This window comes from Onthophagus taurus, chromosome 6 (genome assembly GCF_036711975.1).
Source record: "Onthophagus taurus isolate NC chromosome 6, IU_Otau_3.0, whole genome shotgun sequence".
Lineage (NCBI taxonomy): Eukaryota > Metazoa > Arthropoda > Insecta > Coleoptera > Scarabaeidae > Onthophagus > Onthophagus taurus.
In genome coordinates this window covers 8,842,984-8,868,465 of record NC_091971.1, presented here as the reverse complement: position 1 = coordinate 8,868,465, position 25,482 = coordinate 8,842,984, and the positions used below count along the sequence as shown (strand labels likewise).

Genomic DNA, 25,482 nt, shown 5'->3' with positions numbered 1-25,482 from the left:
CAATAAATTCACTTCTCATCAATTTACCATCAAACCTCATAAATAAACTGTTAACAAACTCCCCTCTTTACCCATACCATTTAATTCCGCAAATATACCCAACCCAACCCAACAACCGCAAAACCAATTTTCAATTTGATCATCATCAACTTGAAGTTTCCACCTCGTGCTTTCCACCACTTAAACCACGCCTGCCATAAATTACAATACCCTTCCCTCCAAAAAACCAATTACATCTCAAAAACCACCAATTCATACCAATCAACAAATTAATAAAAATGAGGTTTTGTAAAAAAGAATTTGGCATAATAAATTTGGTGAAGTAAGTTTAATGAAACAACGATGAATCAAAAAAAAGGAAGTTTTGAAAGCAACAAGATGAGATTAATTTCTGGATTTCTTTAGTCATCAGGTTTTACGTGTGTTGTACCAACGAATTAGCACCTCTCATTATGTCCTGCTGCGTTTTGCTCCTCTACAAGTTCTCCTCCAATTGGAGTTTACCTTGGGGGCTACGCCTCTTTTTCCTGCCGGGGCCCCAAAAACCACGCCTTCTCCCTTTCTAATACACAGCTCCGACCCCGGAGTTGGCCAGTCGATTCATAAACGTGTCCGTGTGTGGATGTTGTTTGTTCGAATTCCAACTATTAGAACTTTAACAAACAAGAACTTGCAATAACTTCGTAACAAAATAATTTTAATTTTTTTGAGTTACTTTTTTAAACATGTGTATTTAAGTGAACTTAAAATTCTTCGAAATAGTGATTTAAATTTTTATTAAAACCCAAGAATTTCAGAGTGTTATTATTTATTTCTTTTTATTTAAAACTTTATAAATTAAAAATAGTGATTATTAAAATGTGTTAAACTTTAAATTCCAAGAATCTAATTTACCAGAGAAAATCATAAATTTTTTTTTTGGAAAAGAAGATCAAAAATATTTTTTTGGGGTGATTTTGGTTTTTCTTTTTCGTGTGCTATGTTGTCAGCAGGGTTGGGCTACGGTACTCCAGGATCCGGAGCCACACCCCCATACAGTCCTCCGCCCCGGAACAGTCCCCTGCCGAGTTTCGGTTTTACACAGGAACAAGTTGCATGTGTTTGCGAGGTAAGAAAAGAGGGTCTCTTTTGATTAAAACGAACGAATGAAGGGGGGCCGGTTAACTTATTGCCGAAATAATTGATTTCGCCGCCGGAACGGGCCTCTCCGATTGGCCCTGGGCACGCTATATAACCCCAGCAGGAATTTCCTCTTGACATGCCAAAAGATAGTAAATTCGAAACGAGAAATCTAACTTAAATTGGATGGAAATTTCGAGCGATTTAGATCAGATTGGAAAAGTTACATATGGGAATGTTAACGTGTGTGATTAAAGACTTAATTGAGGGGGAATTAAAAAAGTAATTGGATTTAAAGCTTTATTTTTAGAAATTCAATTTGATTCATAAATAAGATTTACCATAACTAACATTTTTGTTTGTAATTATTTTTGATGATGTCTTTGAGGATGACGTTTCAACACCGAAACTCTGCCCGTCGAAATAATTTATTTATTCATATAAGATTCAACAAAATAATATTAATAAGTGGCCCCGTTATGTTGATGTGTTCTACATTAATTCTGAATGAATTAATGCTAATTAGCAACGTTTGTTTACCTGAAATTAAGATTAATAAACATAATCATAATTTAACAAACGATGTGTTTAGCTTTTCGCACTTTTATTAACAGATTTATATGTTAATGTAGTGATGTTACAAAGTTTGCTAAAATTGTTTTTCTCCCATTTGTAATGGTTATCGAATTCGCATTATAAACAATCTATTATGAAGAACTTTGAAATTAAAACCATTTATATCTCTAATAAACTTGCAGTAACATAATCCCAAAAATATATTAATTGAGGCATTAAAGATGTTGTCGCAAGATAATAAAGTGGTTCGGAATGATTATTCTGACGTTTTCCTGACGATGGAGTAATACCGAAACTAGTCGTGTTTAATCAAAAAATAAAACATTTGAAGTAATTTATTGACTTTTACTGTTATCAACGAGAGTGTTTTAAAAATTCAACGTAAACTTGGTCTTCTTTTCTGTGCAGTAAGCAAATGTAGAGAACAATGTCAACGCTTTGTTATCATACCACTCTACTTAATCTAAGTTGGTTATTATAAGATGCAATTTTTTTCACAAAGCTTGTAATTTGTTATCAGAAACTCGGTTTGCCCGAACTGTACCCAGAGTTTCATTGCCGTTGCAAGATAACTGTTTTTCTCATTCTGGGGTACAACTTCAGTTATCAGTTATCATACAATATCAAAAAGTTTGATTTTTTCGTATGGGTTCGGCTAAGCGAATTATGACATGCTACTGTTTATAAAGCTTACATTGCAATACAAAATTTGTAATGGCTACATTTATCATATAACCACAAAGGGTTATAAATCAAATATATTATTTTGCTTTTGGATACTTAGGGCTTTATATGGAACATCTTCTTCATCTATAAATAGGTATTGTTCTTTTGACATCCTACGATGTCAAAACCTTTGTCTCTTCTGATTTTCTGATATATTGCACTGGTGTCTAATAAAAGATTCGCGCCAATGTAGATTTAGGCAGCATAAAGGTTCAATTAATCTGTAATCTAATACAGCAAAATTTTATCAAACAACTTAGTGACAAAGTTGACTGCTTTTTCTTTTGCGTTTTCAACACAGAATATGTGTCCAAACAGAAATTCCAACCAAATTTTAAATTGCCAATTATTCTGAAAATTTGCAGATTTTATATAGTATGAAGTGAACAGTTCTGCATACAAAAATTAATTTACTTTTAGCATCTATTATTGATCAAAACGCTATGTGCTTTTGTTAAGGTTGGTTAAACAACGAATTCTGCTTCCTTTCAACAATTGAATCATTTCTGAGTAAAATGAAGAAGATGTTATTGCTCAAACCCTTCGGAAATCAAACATCATATTTATATTATAACATGAAATTTGGGAAACAAATTTCGATTTTTGTGGTCTATCTATACTGAGGGCCTAAGATGTTAAGGTGATGACACATCTCGTATTCTAATTGTTCTATATTGACATATTGAGTCTTAAAGTAGTGAAATCAAGTTTTATACCATCTTACATAATTTCGTTAAGAACATTTTAGGTTATTGTTGAAAAAGGCTGTCGAATTATCAACTCAGATAGGCTCGGCAATGTGGAAACTCATGCTCAATATTTGGAAAATAAGCTGCATATAACGTCATTTCTTTGCACAATCGTAGCCTGAAATCAGAAGAGAGATTTATTTTGCAAGAATCAATTTGGCACAATTTTGCAAAAATTATTCATATCTTTTGAGAAACCACATAATGAGTTTGTCTCTTTTTTTCGTTCTAATAAATTATCTATTAAATATTATAATAAGATTAGGTTAATATAATAAATTTTAATTACCATTTATATAATAACAAGATTTTAAATGCTTCCACATTTATAATTTATTTATTACTATTTTAAATTCAATTCATTATTTTTTTATGTTCGGCAAAATTATCTATCCATTCACATTCAATTATAATTGAGAAATTCCCTCGTTTCTCAATCTCTACGTTAAATACATAACTTTTCAAATGTTAATTAAACGGATGTCTCAATTACTATTTTTTTCCAAAAAAAGCATTAATTTTGATTAATAACTCTAAGTTTAATTAACAACTTTAATTAGGTGCCTTTTTATTTTCTCGTTTCTTTATTAAATCTAATAAGTACACAAACATTTACGACAACTTTCCAATTTTACAGAGTTTAATTATTTCTTATTAAAATACACCTAAAATATCAATTACTCACGTTAAAAGGATGAATATAGTGCTTGGAAGCCGGATGTTTAAACGTAACATTGCGGAGGAAATTGCTCACGGTTAGTAAATGACGATCGAAATATATAAACAATTTCCTGTATTATCGCTATGCACTAAATTAAACTTGGTGTGTTTTAAATTCATTTCATCAAATAAGGTTGAAGGTTTATATTACAATTTATTGTTTCTTCCTAACGTTATCAAAACTTACACCTCGGGTACTGAATAATACCATAAATATTTTAACTCAATGATAAAATTTTACATACTTAAATAAATGATTAACGCGGTACAATATTAGGTTACTACGTTGTCTGGCATGTAAAACAGATTTTGTATTTCGAAACCAACACCGTCAATAATCTTTTCTGGCTCGAATCATAAAGATATACAACTCGCATACGCGTAACGTGAATAACGTATTAGATGTATTCGTGCGATGATGTTAGTGTCTGAGCTCTCTCTATTCTTGAATTTGTGCACTTGTTGGCAGACGAAATCAAACAAATCTGTGCCAACATTTTGCCTTTAGTAATTGTTGATTATACGCGGCAGATGCGTCCAGAACTAGTCATTCAGTATCAATAAGGAAAGTTTATGTAATCATTTCACATCTGGGAGTAGTAAATTTAGCTAGGCTTTATTTTTAAACATTTTACAATTTACTTCCATCAAACAAAACAGTCTAAAAAAATTTATTAATCCGCTAATTAGTTTGCTTTAACTCTAAACTAAAATTTATGGCTTTGTTATTCACGAGTTTAACTTTCGGACACTGCCCTATTGACATTTTCAACTGCAAACTTCAACAAATTCATTTTATGTATTTTACGTAACAATTTGTTTCTTATTCAAACATAAATAAAAAACTTTTTTTATTTACTGCTGATTAAGGGCTTTATTTTTAACCGATAACATCAACGTCTTTGTGCTTAGTTTGGTCTAAACTCTAAACGGATGGTGGACTTTCAAGAAAAGCCAACCAACCCACGCTTTCCGATAGCTTCTATCGCGTTTCGGCACGATTTTTATACGCAGCAAATGTTGTCCGACGCGGATCCCAATGCTTGTTTATAAGCGGAAAAATTGTAACCCGATTACACGGGGTATGGTTTTAGTTACACAATCCGACGTCGCGTTTTGATATCGGTTTCATAAACGATGATTTACAACCTGGAATTCCAAAACATCGCACCGAAAACTTTGTGTATATATGTGTGTGGTCGGCTTTAATAGAGAAAGAAAGTCAACAAAAAAATTTGAAAACTTTTGAAAACAAAATTTTTTATACAAACTACTTGACTATTTGTCTTTGAAGATGCCTAATTTAGAGACATCTGTGAAAGCTATCAAAACATCTTCACTCTTACCCAAGATCTTGTAGAGATATCACTTTGTTTACAAAATCGTTAAACTCATAAGTTTGAATTGAGATGTGGTGATGTAAAATACATTCCAAGTGCGTAATGTGGCACATTAAAATGCGAGGCAGAAGATTCCTTTTAAGGCTCAACTAAGAATGAAAATGGTTTCTTTGACTAGTACTTAGCTGTACTCACTGATAGGACTATTTTGAGATGTATGCAGCCTAACAAGTTGTCAAAAATCGAGTGATGAAACTACAAAGAAGGCGAAAGAATTTATAGCATTAACAAGAAGATAAACTGTCAGCTGTTCTTAGTTGCGCTAACTGAATATACAAAATTGAGTTGGCCAAAATCGTCAGTCCAACCAATTCCTAAGAAATCTAACAATTCAATAACTCCAACCCAACCTAAATACTACAAAAAGACAAACGTTATATGGAGGCAAGATCACATCTTAAAGACATCAAGAAAAAATCATTAGAAAAAAAACAAATAACTCAATTAAAAGGACCATGATGTATTTGAAATATTGAAATGTTTGTAATATTCCAAGCAATTAAAATAGGTAATCACGGATTATTCAACCTAATCTATCTGCGACTCTGGATGTTGATTCATCTTGAGAATAAGGTATCTTAAATATTGTAAGCAAAAATTTTTCATATTCCTATGGCATATGTTTTAAGAGATTAGATTTTATACTGTCATTGCCAGGTGAAGTTGATTTTCGACGAAAAGACGTTCTGTGGAATTCAAAAAATTCAATCAAATTTACTCCAGGTCTGCCCCATACAGATCGACTATTATCGCCTCGTCCTGATTTTCCTTAGAATCCCGAATAATCCCACAAACGTTTTTATAAAATAATACCTCATAAGATTGAATTGAGATGTGGTGATGTAAAATACATTCCAAGTGCGTAATGTCTGGAAAATAGGGCACATTAAAATGCGAGGCAGAAGATTCCTTTTAAGGCTCAACTAAGAATGAAAATGGTTTCTTTGGCTAGTACCTAGCTGTACTCATTGATAGGACTATTTTCAGATGTATGCAGCCTAACAAGTTGTCAAAAATCGAGTGATGAAACTACAAAGGAGGCAAAAGAACTTATAGCATTAACAAGAAGATAAACTGTCAGCTGTTCTTAGTTGCACTAACTGAATATACAAAATTGAGTTGGCCAAAATCGTCAGTCCAACCAATTCCTAAGAAATCTAACAATTCAATAAGTCCAACCCAACCTAAATACTACAAAAAGACAAACGTTATATGGAGGCAAAATCCCATCTTAAAGACATCAAGAAAAAATCATTAGAAAAAAAAAAAACAAATAACTCAATAAAAAGGACCATGATGTATTTGAAATATTGAAATGTTTGTAATATTCCAAGCAATGAAAATAGGTAATCACGGATTATTCAACCTAATCTATCTGCGACTCTGGATGTTGATTCATCTTGAGAATGAGGCATCTTAAATGTTGTAAGCAAAAATTTTTCATATTCCTATGGCATATGTTTTAAAAGATTAGATTTTATACCGTCATTGCCAGGTGAAGTTGATTTTCGACGAAAAGACGTTCTGTGGAATTCAAAAAATTCAATCAAATTGACTATTATCGCCTCGTGCTGATTTTCCTTAGAATCCCGAATAATCCCACAAACGTTTTTATAAAATAATACCATGTAATCATCATCAAAAAAAGATTCAGAAATAATGAAGGCGGACAAGAAGATTCAAAGTTGTAGTTTGGTCGTAACTTTCGAGACTTTTGGATACAATACTCACGAAGAGATACTTTTAGACCAACTCACAGCAGTATTTTCGACAACGTTTTAGACATATGGTTGATTAACTCCAAGTAAGAGAAAACTGTTATAAGTAGTACTATTGTTAGAAGGATTGAGTAAAGTGGGGGCAAGAAGTGCAGGACAAATCAGTCTAAGAACAAGATACAAACATTCCATAAAGATTATCGTAAATGCTAAGAGATAATTAATGGAAGGAACTGCGAGTGTAGGAAAGATCTGCATTTTTCTGTCAAAAAAACTAAAAGCAGATAAAATAGCTATGGTATATAATAGTTATACCTAATTTCTATAGATAGCAAGAACGCTATGTCTTATCTTTACCGGGTTAGAAATTAAAGCCTCGAAAATAGGATAAGCCACAATGAATTATCTTATTCTTGCATGAAAATGTAGGTATAGGCTGAATTAATCCAGCTGGTTAATAACTTTGTTATTTATGAACGCAGTCCTCCCATTTTTGCGTCTAACAAAAAGTATATTATAGAGAAATATATTCTGTAACAAGATAATTTTAAATATCAGTGTCTAAAAATTCTAAGTTTTTCCTAACTTGATATTATTATCGGTAATTAAGTACTTTTATTCATAATACGAGGAATTTCTCTAACAATTTTCTAACAAACCCATTTTTCAGTATTTTATAAAATTACCCACTAGAGTAACTTACTTCTACTTAATTACTTTACCATACAAAATCAGTTACATTATTAGCAGTGCATTAGTAATGTTCAGATGGTATAACACTATTTTAGCTCCTATATTGTACTTTTGGCTCGAATGCATTCCAAGAATTGTTGTTAGTTTAAGATAGCTAAATTAGGACTGGTTGCGATTAATATTGTCTTCATTTATTGTGCACAAATCTCTTACATAACGTTTATATCCTAAGAAGTTTGAAAGCAATTGAAATATTGTCTTTTTAGTTAGAAGTATAATATTTGTACGTTTTTTAGTATTGGATTAAGATACTACCACGGCATAATTTATTATAGAAACTGCCTTCAGAGAAAAAACATTATAAGATGCAGATGAAGTTGAATGCCATCAATTGCAAATTCAAGCCTGTTTAGATAATAATAATAATATGGATAGATATAAGCTGGTGAAGCTGGCTTATGGCTTTCTTTCTGTCTTTCCCATAGAATTTATTAACTTAAGAAAAGCACAAACGTTGATTTCCTAGCATGTGTTGATTGTTTCTGACTGATGCTCTGCGATGGTTACTCACTTGTGTTTATTTTGCAATGTTCCAATTTATTTCTGGTATAAATTTGAAGTATTTCTGAAGATCCCGTATGACATAGTATATTCAAAATCTTATCGTATTTCAGAAATATATTAAAACATTACATCTCCTATTTATTTTGCCATGTTACAGTTTTCCTCTGAATAAAATTTGAAATGTTTCTCAACATGCATTTTTTCCTGATGTACTAAAAAAGCAGTTTAAAGTATTTCTGAACAATATTCTGACAAGATTTTTCACTTGTGTTTGTTTTTCCTTGTTTCAATATATTTCTGACATAAATTTGACTCAATATAATGTTCTAAAAGAATTCCATAACAATCTTTCAATGAATCAACTTCTCACATACTTTAAAAATAATAAAAGCAAATTTAATAATAATCTGCTAGATTTCTAATCCCTTATTGTTATTGAAAGATTACAACAAAAAAAAATATTTTAATTTATGCTAACAAAAACACATAACTCATACTAATAACAAAAACTTCCGTTTTAACGTTCCTCCTTATTTGCAGAAATCCCCTCTATCAACGTCTGCCCTTTTCTTGTATATCCTCTTAATAAATATTCATCGATTTCTGAGATATTCCAACAATACCAAGAAGCTTTCATTTAAAATCTTGACGAACATTTTACGTTTTACTCCTTATTTTCTTAATGTATTTTTTTAATATTAAACGGGACATTGCGAACGCGACCTGAAAACCGTACTCGATCGGCTGAAAGATGTTAATCTTCCCGGTGGGTCTCTCAGACGCGAAAGACGGTCGACTTTATAAGGTGGGACAAGCCGCGAATAATGAAGACTTCGAGGTCCGACAGTCTACCGATCTGAACGATATGATAACAACCTTCTCTATTCATATTCCACGATAAAGTCACTCTTTGTTTTTCGTCTTGTCACAGTTGTAAAATATTCGAAATTGTTTAACAGCAGGTGAAATTTTTTTTACATAATTTTAAATTGGAAACTTACAAAAAAATGTCATAAAATAAAAGTAATTAGTCGTTGTAAAATAGAGAAAGCTCTTTTTAGTTATTTAAAATTTCTTAAAGTACTCGCAAACCAGGAAGTATATGTCTTCATAAAAAGAAGAAACTTAAAATATCCATTAAAGTTAATAAAATTCTTTAAACAACAAATCGATAATCTTAATGGTTATATCCGTATACACTTGACCGCGTACAAGCATCGTTTATTAAGCAATAATAAAAAACGATTCTAACCTGCCAATCTTCGGATCTTTATGGGCCCCTTTTAAAGAGAAAGGGAGTTACAGGAAATAGTGTTTGAGTTGCGATAGAAATTTTCTTTTGCACGTTATAACCCCGACAATAATAGCACGTTATTAAATCAGCTTTTTTTATCTAACTTTTCCAATTACAGGTTCTTCAACAAGCCGGTAACGTTGAAAGACTCGGACGATTCCTTTGGTCATTGCCAGCATGTGACAAATTGCACAATAACGAATCCGTTTTAAAAGCCAAAGCGATAGTTGCTTTTCACAGAGGAAATTTTAAAGAATTATACAGGATTTTAGAAAGTCACACATTCAGTCCGCACAATCATTCAAAATTACAAGCTTTATGGCTTAAAGCACATTACATCGAGGCTGAAAGATTAAGAGGTACATTTTTAATAAAATAATTAATAAAAATTCTTATAATTTTTGATGTAATTAACTTTTTAGGTAGGCCTTTGGGTGCAGTTGGAAAATATCGGGTACGAAGAAAATTTCCTTTACCACGAACGATATGGGACGGTGAAGAAACGAGTTATTGTTTTAAAGAGAAATCGAGGAGTGTGTTAAGAGACTGGTACTCGCACAATCCTTACCCAAGTCCTAGGGAAAAAAGGGAATTGGCTGAAGCGACGGGATTAACAACAACACAAGTTTCAAATTGGTTTAAAAATCGTCGGCAAAGAGATAGAGCTGCCGAGCACAAAGACACGTAAGCATTTTTATTTTAATTTTTAGTTATTTTCTTGAGTCAAATTTCTAACACAATAGAAGTCAAATATTTATTCTTTTGCAACCTTGAGAATTATTATGTTTATACGTTTTTATGACAAGCATTAATTTTTTTGCTTAAAAATAGATGAATAAATAAATAGATGATACTTGAAGATTGTATTAATATATCTTAAGAAAATCGATCTTTACGATTCTTTTTAAAACGATCGTTAGAAAAATGTTTACGGTAAGAAGTTAGACGCAACATAGTTATGTTTACATTGTACTTCTTAAAGACTTGAAAAATATCTCTATAATTCCTGTTGATTTCATGATATGTTAAGAAATGTTTGCGTTTCTTTTTAAACGTAAAATTTCCTAAATTAAAAGATTTTTTTTCTGGGAAACATGGATAATAAAAGATTGCGGTGAATGGAATAAAAAACAGTTTATTAAAAAAGTTATACAATGTTAGTTTGCGCACTCATCATCGTATGGACCTTGTAGAAAATGTGGTGAATAAGTGGCACATAAATCAATAATTCCTGAAGATTAGCAAATTTTTTTGTGTATAGGTATGTCTTCCATTTATCTGTCTGAACAATCTTGTTCTTCTACAGATCCAGATGAAACAGCTTTTTTTATACGTAGTGGAAGTATAGTTTTCTCTCTGTGCTATTGCAGAATAACTAAATCTGCATCCACTCTACTTTGCCACCATCGGCTCTACATTTTCTGTTCGTTATTGTTTATTCTAGATAGTTACAAAAATGTATCCTTTCTCATGTAATCTACTTGAAAATGTTAGTTTGCGCAACGACCATACTATGGAGGTTGTAGAAAATGTGGTGAATAAGTGTCACATAAATCAGTAATTCCTGAAGATAATCAAATTTTTTTGTGTATATGTCTACCATTTAGCTATCTGAGAACAATTTGAAAATTGGTGGGGTTTGCGATTGAAGATAACTACTACAAAATCATATCAAATGGTTCTTTAAACTGAATGTAAGCATTCTCTTGATAACTTACTCACAGTGATTTGAGCGTTTCAAAACATGCAAACGTGGTGATTTGAAGTGAGCCACAAAGATCATGGATGACCACTGAAAAATTTTGCTGAAAAGGATGACGTACAAATGCAACAACTTTCGGATCGATTAAATGTGACACTGAAACCATCTCCACATGTTTAAAAGTTATGGGTAAGATTCAGACAATGGGAAAATGGGTTTGAAAGGAACTGAATGAAAGAGAGCAGATAAACTGAAGAATCACTTGCGAAATGTTGCTCGCCGGCTACAAAAAAGCTAGCCATATCTCCATCGAATTATGACTAGCGATGAAAACTGGAAAAGAATTCTAAGTGTAGAAGATCATGGCTATTCCAGGTGAACCATCAACATCGAAAATTCGATAACTAGACATATTAAATTTAACATAGATCGTAATGGTATAATGTTACATTGAATTCATGCCAAACTTTTTTTTAGAAGCGATTGCGAATAACATCACACTTTATAAGGACTCGGTTATCTATATATACCAATAATGCTAGATAGTATACAATGGACACATAAAATTTAACATAGCTAACAATCAACAGTTTTGTCAAATCAAAATTGTAGAAACCATAAGCTGGTACAAAAACAATATTACTTGAGAACCATACTGGAGTGTGGTTTACTGTAGCTAGGTAAACTAGTGAAGACACGAGGATTCTAAGTAACAGGGATATGAAGAACTCCATAGTGAAGAGTAATGCGTAACTTTCCGAGTTGAAAGAAATGAGAGCTTCAATTGAAACGAAATTTTAATATTTCAATAGTAACTTATCTAATTCTTCTTAAATACAAAGCTTATTTGAAATGAAATATCAGAAATATCTCTTAATACTACTTGAAGCTAAATTTTATAAAATTAGTAACAATGAAAACTTAAAGAAGCAGATTATTTTTGAGTGAAACTTCTTCCCATCTTAGATTTTTTTAATCGACAAACAATTTTTTTCCCTCCCCTTTTACTGAAACCTACAAATCGTAAACTTTATGCATCCCACAGTCTCGGATTACAGCCCCACCGGAAGCCATAGTTCCGATCACATTTTCTCGACGCCCTGCATAAATATACTCCAAGTTATTACTTTAAGAAAAAAAACTTGAAAAAAAATAAATGAAAATAAACACAAAATCATGTTTAAACCAACTGAATTCAAATACATCAAAAGCAGTTTTAAAAATCCTCTCATATTCCGAATCATCATTGTATTGTTGGCGTTATAATAAAACAATTTAACCTGTGGTCATTGTTACGCTTTGAAGCAGATGTGCGACTCATGAACTATTTTTCTATTTACAAGTTGAACACATGTCAAGTCTAGAAACACACAACAACAGTTTTGAACCCAATGTGAACAGTTTTAAAGTTAGGGATCGAAAAAAATTATCTTTAAAGTTTTTTTTATGGGAAAAAGAGGGTGTTAATTTTTAAGAATTCGAAAGCTAACGCTTATATAAACGATAATATAATGATGAGGACATAAAACAATCCCACGTGCTAATTTAATAAGTGTTCATAACCAGCGCAACTTAGTTAGCTTTTACCGTAACAAAAAAAAATCATCAAGCAAATTAAGATTAGTTCGCTAATTAATAAGTTTTAATAGGGGCTCCATTGTTCTTTTTTTGACACACGGTTTCCTTGTTATTTTAGTTATTTATTAACAGGAGTTATTTTATAATTTTGAAATAAAATGTCTTAAGAAAAAAATTCTACCTGAACAAATTTTATCTCAAGAAGACTAGCCCCAGCACGAAAGCGCAACCACTAAAATAACCATTTAAGCTTCCTAATGGAACAGATTTCGTAATTAGTAAACTAGTAGTTTTTAGATAAGCAATTACATTTGTGAAGGCTACGGAGCAGAATCAATAATGAAAATCCCGTAATCTTAATCGGCTTAAATCCTTCGTCGAATCGCGTTTGGCTTTTAAAGGCATCTTTAGCTGTTTATTTATTGGCGAAGACGAATATTTTTGTATTCGGACAAATTATTCGGGTTTCATGAATTATTGATAGATTTGATAGGTAGATAGATGGATGCCTGGGATCAAGTAAGCGTTAAGAATTAGATTGCGGTTCCGACGTCGTCGACGTGGTGTTGCGATCCGGCTAGGACGTGGTGTCGGGTGTCGGTTCGGGTGACTCACTGGCTATTTCTGGCGACGCCGCCGCCTCGACGACGTAACCCGGCGTCGCCCGTAGCCCACTTCTCTAATTTCCAAACAAATATCCATTATATTTATAGAAGAGAGAAGCGCGAAAAAGAATTTTCTTCATGTTAAATAAAATAGGCACAAAGCACTAAAGCCAAAAGTTGAGTTCGAAGAAGAAATTTTCTATGCTTGGAACATTACACATTCTTTAAAATTCATTTTAAATCGTTGGTTATAAATGTGAAAGAAACTATCAATGGGATTCATTGTAAGGATCAAGATAATAAACTTTCGGATTGGGTTCGAATTGAGGAATGTCTGAAGCTTTCTCACGGTGAATCACTTAAAACATAAAAAATGCTAATGTTAGTAGTAAATTATATTAAACATTTGTAAATAAAAATATTTCTTCATCATCAATAAAAATGTCTTAACTCGAACACGATCAATTAAAGGAAGATCAATCAACTAAAACATAATGAGAAAATCCAGAAATTATCGAGAAAATTATGTTTATGGAAAATTATTTATGGCGCACTAAATCTGTATTAAATTTGCTATTTCATCACGATATCTCAATTCGTTCTTGAAATACAACAGTTCTCTAAATTTCTATTAAAAACGTGTTGAGATGAGTTTAAAAAATGATAACAACGATGTTTATGGAAAATAAAAAATTATTTATAGCACACTAAATCTGTATTAAATTTGCTTCAAAATGTTTCTTATTTGATCATGATATATCAATTCGTTCTTGAAATATAGTTCTCTAAATTTATATTAAAAAAGTTTTGGTGTAGAGTTGCGATTAAAAATTCATACTACCGATGTTTATGGAAAATAAGGAGTTATTTATGGCACACTAAATTTCTATTGAATTTGGTTCAAAATGTTTCTTATTTTATCATGATATATCAATTGGTTCTTGGAATACAGTGTTCTAAATTTCTATTAAAAAAAGTTTTCGTATAGAGGTGAGTTTAAAAAATCATAACAACGATGTTTATGGAAAATAAGAAATTTTATGGCACACTAAATCTGCATTCAATTTACTTCAAAATGTTTCTTATTTCATCATGATATATCAATTCGTTCTTAAAATACAGTTCTGTAAATTTCTATAAAAAGGTTTTGGTATAGAGATGAGTTTAAAAAATGATAACAACGATGTTTATGGAAAATAAGAAATTGTTTATGGCACATTAAATCTGTATTAAATTTGCTTCAAAATGTTACTTATTTCATCATGATATCTCAATTCGTTCTTGGAATACAGTTCTCTAAATTTCCATTGAAAAAAGTTTAAAAAAATGTTATAACTTTTATGTGCAATATTATTTAGCTTTTTCTATACATATCAGCGGTCCTCTTTCACTGCTAATGACATCTTGAAAGGCTACGATGAGGTTGAGCACATCTTGCATGATTAGGAGATCTTTCAGAATCGTTGAAATTCCATATTTAATTATTTATATTATACAAAAAAATGTGACGTGCTTTAATTTTTTTAGTTTCCAAATAATTCCATTTTCATACGATACCGTTGAAAGGATACACGGAGGATGACCGAGATTTTATTTGGAACGTAATTATTCGCGTTGACATCAAGGTCTGTCTTGAAAACCGCAGCGTCAAAATGGTCGATCAAAAAGATACTTAAAGAGCACTTGCAGCTTGATGGGATAAGCAACAACATGTACACGCTACTTGAAGATTCCAGCACAGTCTCTATTTCTTCAAGGAATTGCTCAATCAATCCTGTTAACGGACTATAAAGTTTTCATCATTAAACGTGTTTATCAAATTTTTGATTCTTCAACTACACTCATCCCAGAAAGTTCTCCACCATATAGGGCGTACAGATCAATTGGTGTGGATATCAATCTTTAATCTTATCTAGTCAACATTTTGAAGTCTGTTATGAATCCAGGGACTTCCCAATACCTAAATCACCAATTCGACCTTCCATGAAGACAGAAGTTACCACTGAAAACAGTTCAAATATCATTATGAAAACACTTATTATTCCTTCAATCATTATATTATGAAGTTCCAAGTTATTAAATGTAATATTCTCCTTTAAGTATCCAATACAGGTTCGATTTCGTTATCGGATGCGTTGTTATAAGTTTTTAAAATAATATTACGAAGTCAATGAGAATCAAAAACAATTCATTCAACTAAATCACGTTTCATTACTATAGTAAGAAATGTTATTTATGTAATTTACCAGGATAGATATCTTAATCATTCCTCAAATATTGCAAGCGTTTTATCTCCTCACATTTCATTGATTTAATGTTTTCTTTTTTTATTCTTTTTATATTCTCAATTATAAAACTGCTTATTATTATTATTATGATTAGTTTTTCTTATTACTAAAAATCATCGACTTATTCACACGTATCAAATAACCGGTGTCAAGTAGCGGAAGTCTAAAATAGCGTTACACGCGTCGTTCTATTCTCAGTTTCTGCTGTCAGCCAGAAATAGAAGTAAGTGCGAACTTAAGCCCCGTTCAGTTCGGTTTTACTATACACCGCCCATACGAAACCGTAATCCCTCAATTTTAAACCAATAACCCAACCGCAAATTTCGCAATATCCTTTAAATCACCCATTCTTTCGTTTTTCGATACAAGCAATTTTTCACAGTTCAACCAGAAACAAGGAAAAGATAAGAAAGGTTACAATTTGTGTATAACCTTTAACAGGAAAAGCTAACGGAGCAAGTCGATGTAATGTTACGCATCGTATAGAAAACGGCTCATAAACAAGAAGTTAACAATATGCCTCCACTTTGATCGAATCTACTCTCTCCTCTCGATTGTGTGTTCAATGATGTGATGCTCGGATCGAGGTCTGGATATGGAGATATCGATGGTAATAGTAATGATCTTGAACACCGTTAAGCTCTTCAGCTACGGTTCGTACTCTAATTTTCGGTGCTTTATTCTAAATACGTTCATCATCTCGACTCGGCGCAGTTGCTAATTTTATACCGCTTTAAAATACTAGGTTAAAACCTCCAGCGGGGGGCCAGAACTTTGTATCAATATTTATAAGTTCAAGTTTTACATTTCGAAACGACAACAAAAAAGATAATTTCTAAAGCATTTCTAAAACAATTTTTTATTTCCTAAAATTCGCCCGGTTCTTTTTTCTTCGATTTTCTTATGGTCAAATTTAAAAAAAAGGTTTTTTTGACCAGAAGACATACATGGACCACCTACGCGGGTACCTCTTATTCTCCTCCGTCTTTCTCGGCTCGTTCTTAGAACGGAAGGTGGTGAAGACGGGATAAAAAGGAAGAGAGACGATTGAGAAGGAAGAAGTGCGCCGTTCAAGAATAAAGCTAGAGTAAGAAAGCAGGCAGCCGGACGGACTCGTTGTCATATCGGGTTACACCTGCGGGCTCAGCGCCTGCTGGGAAACCCGATATCGGCAGGAGAACGAGCGCCCGCCCGGTACGCAACCGAAAGAACACCAACAGAAGAGAGTAGCAGGAGCTCACCAACCCCCCGTGGGTCTAATATTACACGAGAAGTTAAGGAGAATAAAAAAATATACAAAGGAGTATTTGAAAGAAAGTACTGTTTATTAGTGAATGTTAAAAAGAAAAGAAAATGATTTGTTTTTGTTATGTTTTCAAATTTTGATGAAAGATGTTAAAAAATTGAAAAGTTTTAATGATGTAAAAAGATCTGTCGGAATTGATAATGTTTTGGAGAAGATTCTTTGAGGACGTTGTTTGCTTCTAATAGAATCTATTGATTGCTATATTTGATTGTTGATGTCGACGTCGTGCATCACCTGCTATTCAAAGCTTCAGAATTTTTCCTACCGGATACTCGCAAATATCTTGATATTATTTGTCGCGAGTGGTGCTAAGATAAGGTAACAAGTCACGTCTCGAGAATAGGCTGGTGCAATAATGCGGCTTGGTTTTGACTTGGATAATCTGGGTAATAAAATTGTTATTAATGAATATTGTTATTTTGTAAACATAGGATGTTAAGACTTAAGTCTATATCTACTTTTATAAATATCGGTTTGGGAAAAGATCTGTTAGATACGAAGCGCATAGTTTATTGATGTTATTATCGGCGATTTTAATATTCTTCCAATGATGATAGCAGACTAAGTCTAGACTCTTTGAGGTGTTTAATGGCTACAATCATATTTAAAAAAATTTCTAGTTCCTGTTGGCTCCTGTAAATGTGCAGTTTCAGCAAATCCGATAAACTGAGTTAGTTCTTCATTCAATACCAAATCAATGAAGTCAATCTACGATTGAAAAAAATAATTCAGAAGCTATATTTATTACATCAAAAGACATGAATATAAAAAAGACTCCATCAAAATACTATCAACTCATTGGCCTTCAAATCTTGCCCTTTTAACATATTCAGTTTTAAATCTTTGTACTAATGGTTCTAGGTGGCAAATTATTTTTCAGCAATTTTTACAGTTCTGCATGTGAATGGAAAGAGAAGCTTTGAGTTTTGCACAGCTAGTTGTCATTCTTATTGTATCTTTCAGAAAATGTATTCGCTTTTCAGATGTAATTGCAATCAATGGATAATTTGAGGTTTCAGCTTTGCTGCAGACAAACTTTTAAAAGTTTCCAACGCATCAAGCCATTTTTTAACATCGTTATTGTTCCGAAAGTACCACCGATAAAAGCAAGTGGTAATCCGACGGCGAAATTCTGGAGAGTAAAAGGAGTAGGCTAACACCTCTCAATTCAGTTCATCTTGCTGTTTACGAACAACAGTACAGTGTTACCTGATTTCAAAAGCTCGTAATAGAGCCTGTTAATCCCAATCCAACCTAACCCAATCCAACCCAAATAAACAATAAAACCTTCAATCCAATAATGCTTACAGTTATTCTTCTTCGAATTTTTTTGGTAGTATTCCATGAAGCGTATCTTCAATATCGAAATCTCCAGGTTTGAAACGTTGCTACCATTCACGACAGGTTCTTTCGGACAAGGCTTGAGTTTTTGCGAGCGTTTGATGAGCGTCGACGACGGTTTTCTTTAATTTAAACCAGATTTCTTTATTCTGTTCATCTAATACAATTCCATAATTGCCATATTTACTATGGAGAGGGGGAATCCATCATCGAATTTTGTAATATCTTCCAGGTCCTTTTGGTGGAGCTTTATAGCATCCTCTCTATTGCTTTTGTTCTTAAGGAGACAAATTTTTATAATCTTTCTGGTCGCTTAGCGAGGTCTGTATAAAATGTAAATGTAGATAATGTTGTTAATGTAACTTGTTTCATCGGTAGATTATAGAATATTAAATTTTGGAAGAGATAAATAAAATCGAATGAAATTCCTTAAGTAACTTATCTAAAAGAGTATCTTATCTTAAAAGTATCTTTAATTCAGGTTTGTGTTCTTAGAAAGTAAAAACTCAATAAAATTAATTCAAAGATGAATAGGTGAATGACTGATTTATTTGCCAGATTTAACGAAACCAGTTTTAAATTACAAAATGATCACTTAAGTTTATTCAAAGGTAGGAGGAAGATTTACTTTCTTATTTTCAACACTTAATTGGTCTTCATTCTAATCTCAGATAAAGATTTGAAGATAAATCCATTCTAATATAGGAGCAACTTATTGAGAATAAGGAACATAAATCAATACCACAATTTCATATCATATTTAGTTTATGTCTTCTTAGAACTATTTTGATTTTCACTATTGATGTTTGTAGTTTCGAATTCTTTTACAAGAATGTTAAGAGTTTTATGATATCTCCTTCTGGTTTCAGGTTGGTTTAAGTTCGACTTTCGTTTATAGTTCTTTAAAAACACATTTAACCATAAAGTTTGTCTCTAAGAAGAAATCTAGTGTTATTTAAACTGGCATTTAATATCTTAAGCCTGTTTGAGGATAATAAAGAACTTTAAAGACTATCTTTATTTAGTTTCGGGTTGGACACTCTAATTTAAGAATCTTGGGAAAGTTGTTAAATTAAATTTAAAATATCTCCTATCTTTCGGGGAAAAAAAAGACATTTAATCTCTACTTTTGTTTAATTTTTCAAACAATTTATTGTTATTATCGCAAAATCGAAATTGAGGTTCCGCTCCGAGGTATGTTAATAAGGTGTTGGCGGCCATTCTTCAGCGCCTTCCACACGTTCCACGCCTTCCCCTTATGAATATTCAAGACGCGGCTGTCGATTCCTTGTTAACGCTGCCAAGTTTTATGTGCGGCAATTAACCGAACGTTCTTCTTCATCTCCTCCACCTCTTCGTCCACCTCAGTCCTCTTAAAACCACGCTATCAACTCGACGTTATAGTCTAGTGTGTTTAACTAGACGAATTATCCAGTAACGATTCTCGTATCTCGATTGCTCCTCCAACTTCTCAACCACAGCGTTATTACGGATGTAAATTGCATAGTAACGAGAAGAACAGTCGTAAAATGGTAATTTCCGGTTTTTATTTAGTTTTAAAAGTTTTCTTTTTGTAAATCTTTTGAGGATCTTAAACTTTTTTTATAAAATAGAATTTGTTAATAATGACTAAGATAGGAGTTCGATGAAACCTTAAAGTTTTATATGGTGGTTATGAACGAACCCAACCTCTTGTTTTAGCCCCCTTTTACCCCCCATCATCACTGCTACCACCAACCCTCTAACAAGAGCGTTCGAGGGATCAGGTTTCACCCAAAACAACAGTGTCTGTTCAAACATTACCTCCAACGTTCTGTTATAATCAACTCCTACCCTATTATTATTAACGAACACTAAAAGCTCTACTTTAGACTTTTTTTAAATCTATTATCATTTTGTGTTAATACTTATACATATCATTGAAATGAATGATTCAAATATTTCTTGAAAAAAAAAAAATTTAAACCTCTGCAAACAAAAAGCTACAAAAAAAATTCTGCAGAATTCCTTCTTTACAAAGAACAACGACAAAACAAATACAAACATCCACAGGCCAACTTGAAGAAGAAGCCTTCAAAACTCTTAAAATACGCGACAAGTGGCGACCAGATGTTTGCCATCCCGGCGTCTTCTCAACACATTATAAGTTTTTAGTTAAGTTCGGGACCCCGATTTCTTCTTTAAGCCGACCTCTACCTCGACCTCTTTTTCTCCCCCTTCCCCTCGTATTATCCTCGGAATAATAATATCCCGGTAGGAAATTGGACATTCCAACCGAGCAAATAGCTGCTCGCGTAACCGGATACGGGTGGCAAAAGAAAAAAAAAAGGTTAAAAAAGAGCCGCATCTTCGAGCTCTCTATCAGCATCGAAAATGGTCAAAACCGTAAATTAAATAGAAAACGTCGCTTTTCTATTCGGTGCCTTCCTTACCGAATAATGGCTCAATAAAGCGACGACGGCGATGACGACGAAGATGGTCTCTTTCTTTCGGTCTGGGTATGGAAAAAGAAAGACAAAACAATGCGGAATCTTTAGCGTTGGAATAAAGAAAAAGGTTGGAAGATTTAATTTGTTTCTGCCCGATTTGGAATGGGGGGCTCGAGATGTGCTAATAAAGGCGAGTAAATAAAGGAAGCCGCCGCTTTAATCACATAGCGTATCCGCGGAGTGATAAAAAGAAACCGTCAAGAACGTTTCGTTTTAGAGACGGAAACAATTAAAATGTAATGCGGGAAATTCTGTTAGTTTAGTTCTGTGGCTGATTGTTTCTAGGCCGTTATGGGTTAGCTTCTTTTTCCTTTAAACCCTCTTTGGAAAATCGTAAACGTTTTACCTTTTCTGATACACACCGATAAACTAGAAGAAATAAGGAAACGAAATGAAAAACATTTAATGCAAATTGAAACCGAGTTAACCTAAAAAAACTAATTAAAATCAAAACCAGTCTACATATATATTTTTTTAACCAAAATACGTGTTACTTTATTTTAAGTTGTGTCAACAACTTATTTTTTTTAATTTATTACAGAGAGATAAGGAATGCTTATTTATTTGTTTTTAACTGCAAAGGAAATAAGTGATGTTAGTGCTAATGAAGTTTGTTGCGTCATTTAGAACGAGGTTTAACATGTTATTTGCGATAATTACTTTCAATTTTATTGCATTAGTACACGAGTTCTTACACGACGAGTTACACGAATCAGTTCTGCCAGAAAAGGCTTCAGAAAATACGAAGAATCTTTTAATTTAATTTAAGGATATATTTACAAAACAAGTTTTGGTTAATATTATCAATAAATAAATGTAACGTTATTATCAAACCCAACCCAACCCAATCAGAAATCAGCATACGAATTTTGAACGCTTTGAAAATAAGTTGATATATATAGAGTAAGTTAGTGACGAAATCTGCATATTAATTGGAATTGGGGATTTTGAAATGTTAGAAACAAATTTGTGTCACCACCCGTTATGGCCGTCTCAAAGTAAAATTGATAATGTACTATGTCAAGAGAGAGAGAGTGCTGGAATCAATACCATCTGCATAAAGCTGGGTCTACTGCTTGGGTTATCTGACATCATTATAAATAAATAAGTTTATATGAGTCAAAATCAGTTGCGACCGAGGTGATTTTATCAATTCTATACCCATACAACACAGTTTCAGGGATATCTGGCATTTTGTTTGACAGCAGTCCAATACACATTATCTTTCATAAGAATGCTACAACTTTGCCTCGGTGTTCGGAAGTCCAGAACACCGAAACGCTCTAAGCCTGCATCTCTATCTGCCTCACATACGGTTTTGTGACATAGCATCCTTTACTCACAACGCGGAAGATTAGATAGATGCAGTTTAATGAGCTAGGGACATGTGGTACACTCACCCGACACTTGCATCGAACGACCCGCCTCTAACGTGCTAGGCGATCATGACACAAGGAATAGAGAATGTCCACAATTTAAAAATGAATTGGAAAGATTGTTAAAAATGATTAATTTCGACTCTGAAAAGATAAACCGAAGTAGGAAAAATAGTTCAAAAAAGTGGAGCGAACCAAGGAAATGAAAGAAACATCGAAGAAAGAGTAAGTTGAGCAAGAAAATCACCAGGATCAATATACAGAAGCCAAAAGATACATAACAAATATGCAAGAAAAGGGAATGATAGGAAGCCCAGATTACAGCAACAGAACAAGGTGAATGGAATATTTAATTAGGCTTTTTAAAAGTAAAGAGAGTTTCCAAATTTAGGAGGTGGAATTGTGGGATCAGAGAAGATATACGCAGGAAGACACTGAATCAAAGAAAGTATCACGATTAAGTCCAAAATTTATGCCTTAAACGAAACAGTTAAAATTTGGAAAGGGGTTTTTGACTAAATTGGGGATGCAAATAATATATCCCATTATACAAGGAATAGTTATCCAGTTCCAGAGAAATTAGTTACAGAATCAGTGGTCGAGGGGGATCAATTAATAATGTATATGTTCTGATACATTTAGTAGACAGACAATTGAGTTGCATGGCAGCTTTATGGAAAGCTTTATGCCCTTTTCATTGATTTGATGATCGTGCTTGAAACGGTGTATAGTATTTATGGGAATTAATGATGAGGAAGAGGGAGATTGAGGGATAATTGATATACAGAATTAGAAGTTATATGAAGAGGCGACGAGAAGAGTTAAAGTTGTAGAAGAACGACGACGAGGATTACATTCGTCCATTATGTACGCAGATGACATAATTATTGTGGCAACGGCGGTTACAGAATGAGTGAGATGATAAAATGTTTGGAGAAGTATTTCAATAATAAGGAGTTCGAAGTCGTATACTAAAATCTTGATGACACGTCGAGCATCCATCATCTTTTAGTTTTGGGTTGGGTTGAATTTTCTAACCTTGTTTCTTAATTAGAACGAATTTAGTGGGCATTTACTCCTTTTGCTATTGACATATGCAGATCTTTATGAATTACATGATTAGGTATCTACCTGAGAAATATAACGGAGTTTTTTGTAGCGAAATAGTGGCATAATTTCATACCATATTTCCGGATTGGTCTCAATATGGCCTTGTATATTCTAAGTTTATTTTCAGAACTTTTTATTTATATACCAATACATTTTTTTACATAGTATTCCCAGCTGCAATCTTTTTATCCATATGTTCTTTGTATGTATATCTTATCCTCCATGTCGTCAGCCATTCCTGAAGATGTTGAGTAGAGCCAATTTAGATTCGGAGTAGGCCCTTTTTGCGAGACTCTAAATCCAATTAAAAAGAAGTATCTTGCATTCTACTTAACACAACCCTCTCTAGTACCTTTGACAGTACTGGCAGAACGTTAATAGATCTTTATTCTGCTTGCGAGAGACCACAACATTGAAAATGTAAAGGTGTAACGTAAGATCTTTATCTGGATTTTGTCCAGGCGACTTTGGCTCCTCATTAATGTCACTCTTTTGCTTTGAAGGTTTATTTGATAGGGAGCTGTCAGTGTTTTCTAAATTAGGTCATCACTAGTAACTGTTTTAGAATTTGAATAAATGGCCTCTTCCCATATTATACAACATGTACATAGATACAGTAACATATCTACGTGTTCATAAATGCAGATAAACTGCTTTCATTAACAGTTTTTTACCTACGAACAATTATGACTTATATAAGAGATACCATCAAGATTCTCTTGAATAAACGGTTAATTTGATGGGTCTATCTTTTATAAATGTAATTGATAACAGCATATTTGAATGTTAGTAAACATTTTTGGAAACAAAATTAAACTTAATTTCTAAAGCTGTTGCTAATATTTTTTTTTTTTTTATTTTAGGTCACAAACAAGTTCTGAAAAACAACATTTGGATTCAAGTGGGTCAGATAGCGAAACGGAACCATCCTCACATCATAAAAATAACACAGCATACGCGAATGTTCCGCCGAATGTTCCAGTTGTTCCACCTCAATTAGCTCCTTATCCAACGTTAGGAAATCCGGGAATGACGCAACCTTTGTATCAAACACCCGGAGGGATTCTTCACGATTACCAAACGTTGTGACAGTGGTTGGCCGCGCCTTCGGATCATGTGAATAGCGGCGAAAACGCGTAGTCTGATTTCAATAATAAGAAAATTTATGAAATAAATTTATAAAAATGAAAAATAATAAAAACAAATAAATCTTAATTGATTAATATAGATTTTGTTTGTTGAAATATTTAATTATGAAATAATTAAAGTACATCGTTGGATTCTTTATTTGTTAGGATTCTTTTAAATAATCCTTATTTTTGTTATTATCGATTAGTTTCGTGAATAATTTTATAATTTTCGTATTCGGATTAATTTTAATCGAGGTGATACCGAGAAATAAGAAAAAATGTTAAAATGATATTAATTAAAAGAAAAATCCGTGATACTAGCGAGTTGTACTACTTTTTAATTAATTAATTAATTAAAACAAATTGACTTAATGTAAATAGTTCAAAAAGAAAAATCGGTACTATATTATCGTTTTGATGATTTAATTTTATTTCGAAACGCCTGAGTTTGTTGTTATCGCACTTATTTCTGTATATATCTTGTATTATTATTATTAATTATTAATATTATTTATTATTTTCTTTTTAATTTCTTTCCGGAGAAAAGTGTACGCGTAGATAATTTCAAATTTAAAAACGAACAATAAAAGACAGTACATAGAGTATACTAGCACAAATGCAAACATGTAAATGGCAATAAGCGATGCTTTCTTAATACAAAACTATCAAGCTTCTATTTTAAACTTTAAGAGCCATAGTAATGGAATATGTTTAAACAATGTATAAAACAACCTATATAAAAAAACTACAATACATAACTACAAGTAGCAGCCTTCACCATACGTAACATAATTGCGCAATTGCAAAATGAAGATGCACATATTTTTAATTTTAAAATCGCAATTTTTATTGTATAAAAATAAATTGAAAGTGTAACTATTATAATAAATAATAATGCGTCCAGTTATATTTCTTGTATTAATATTAATCCCTTCCATAATCATTTTAATCATTAAAAAATATAAAAATTAAAAAATTTTTAAATCAAGTCTACTCCG

At 32.5% G+C, this 25,482-nt stretch overlaps 1 protein-coding gene across 1 annotated transcript; it reads left to right on the top strand.

The window, feature by feature from the left end:
- Nucleotides 1-593: 593 nt before the first annotated feature.
- On the top strand, nt 594-25,391 carry LOC111427987 (homeobox protein six1-like). The gene is made up of 4 exons (XM_023063370.2): nt 594-1,108; nt 9,678-9,918; nt 9,982-10,243; nt 24,218-25,391. The coding sequence occupies exons 1-4, from the start codon at nt 980-982 to the stop codon at nt 24,441-24,443; spliced, it is 858 nt and encodes a 285-aa protein (XP_022919138.1). The 5' UTR covers nt 594-979; the 3' UTR covers nt 24,444-25,391.
- Nucleotides 25,392-25,482: the final 91 nt, after the last annotated feature.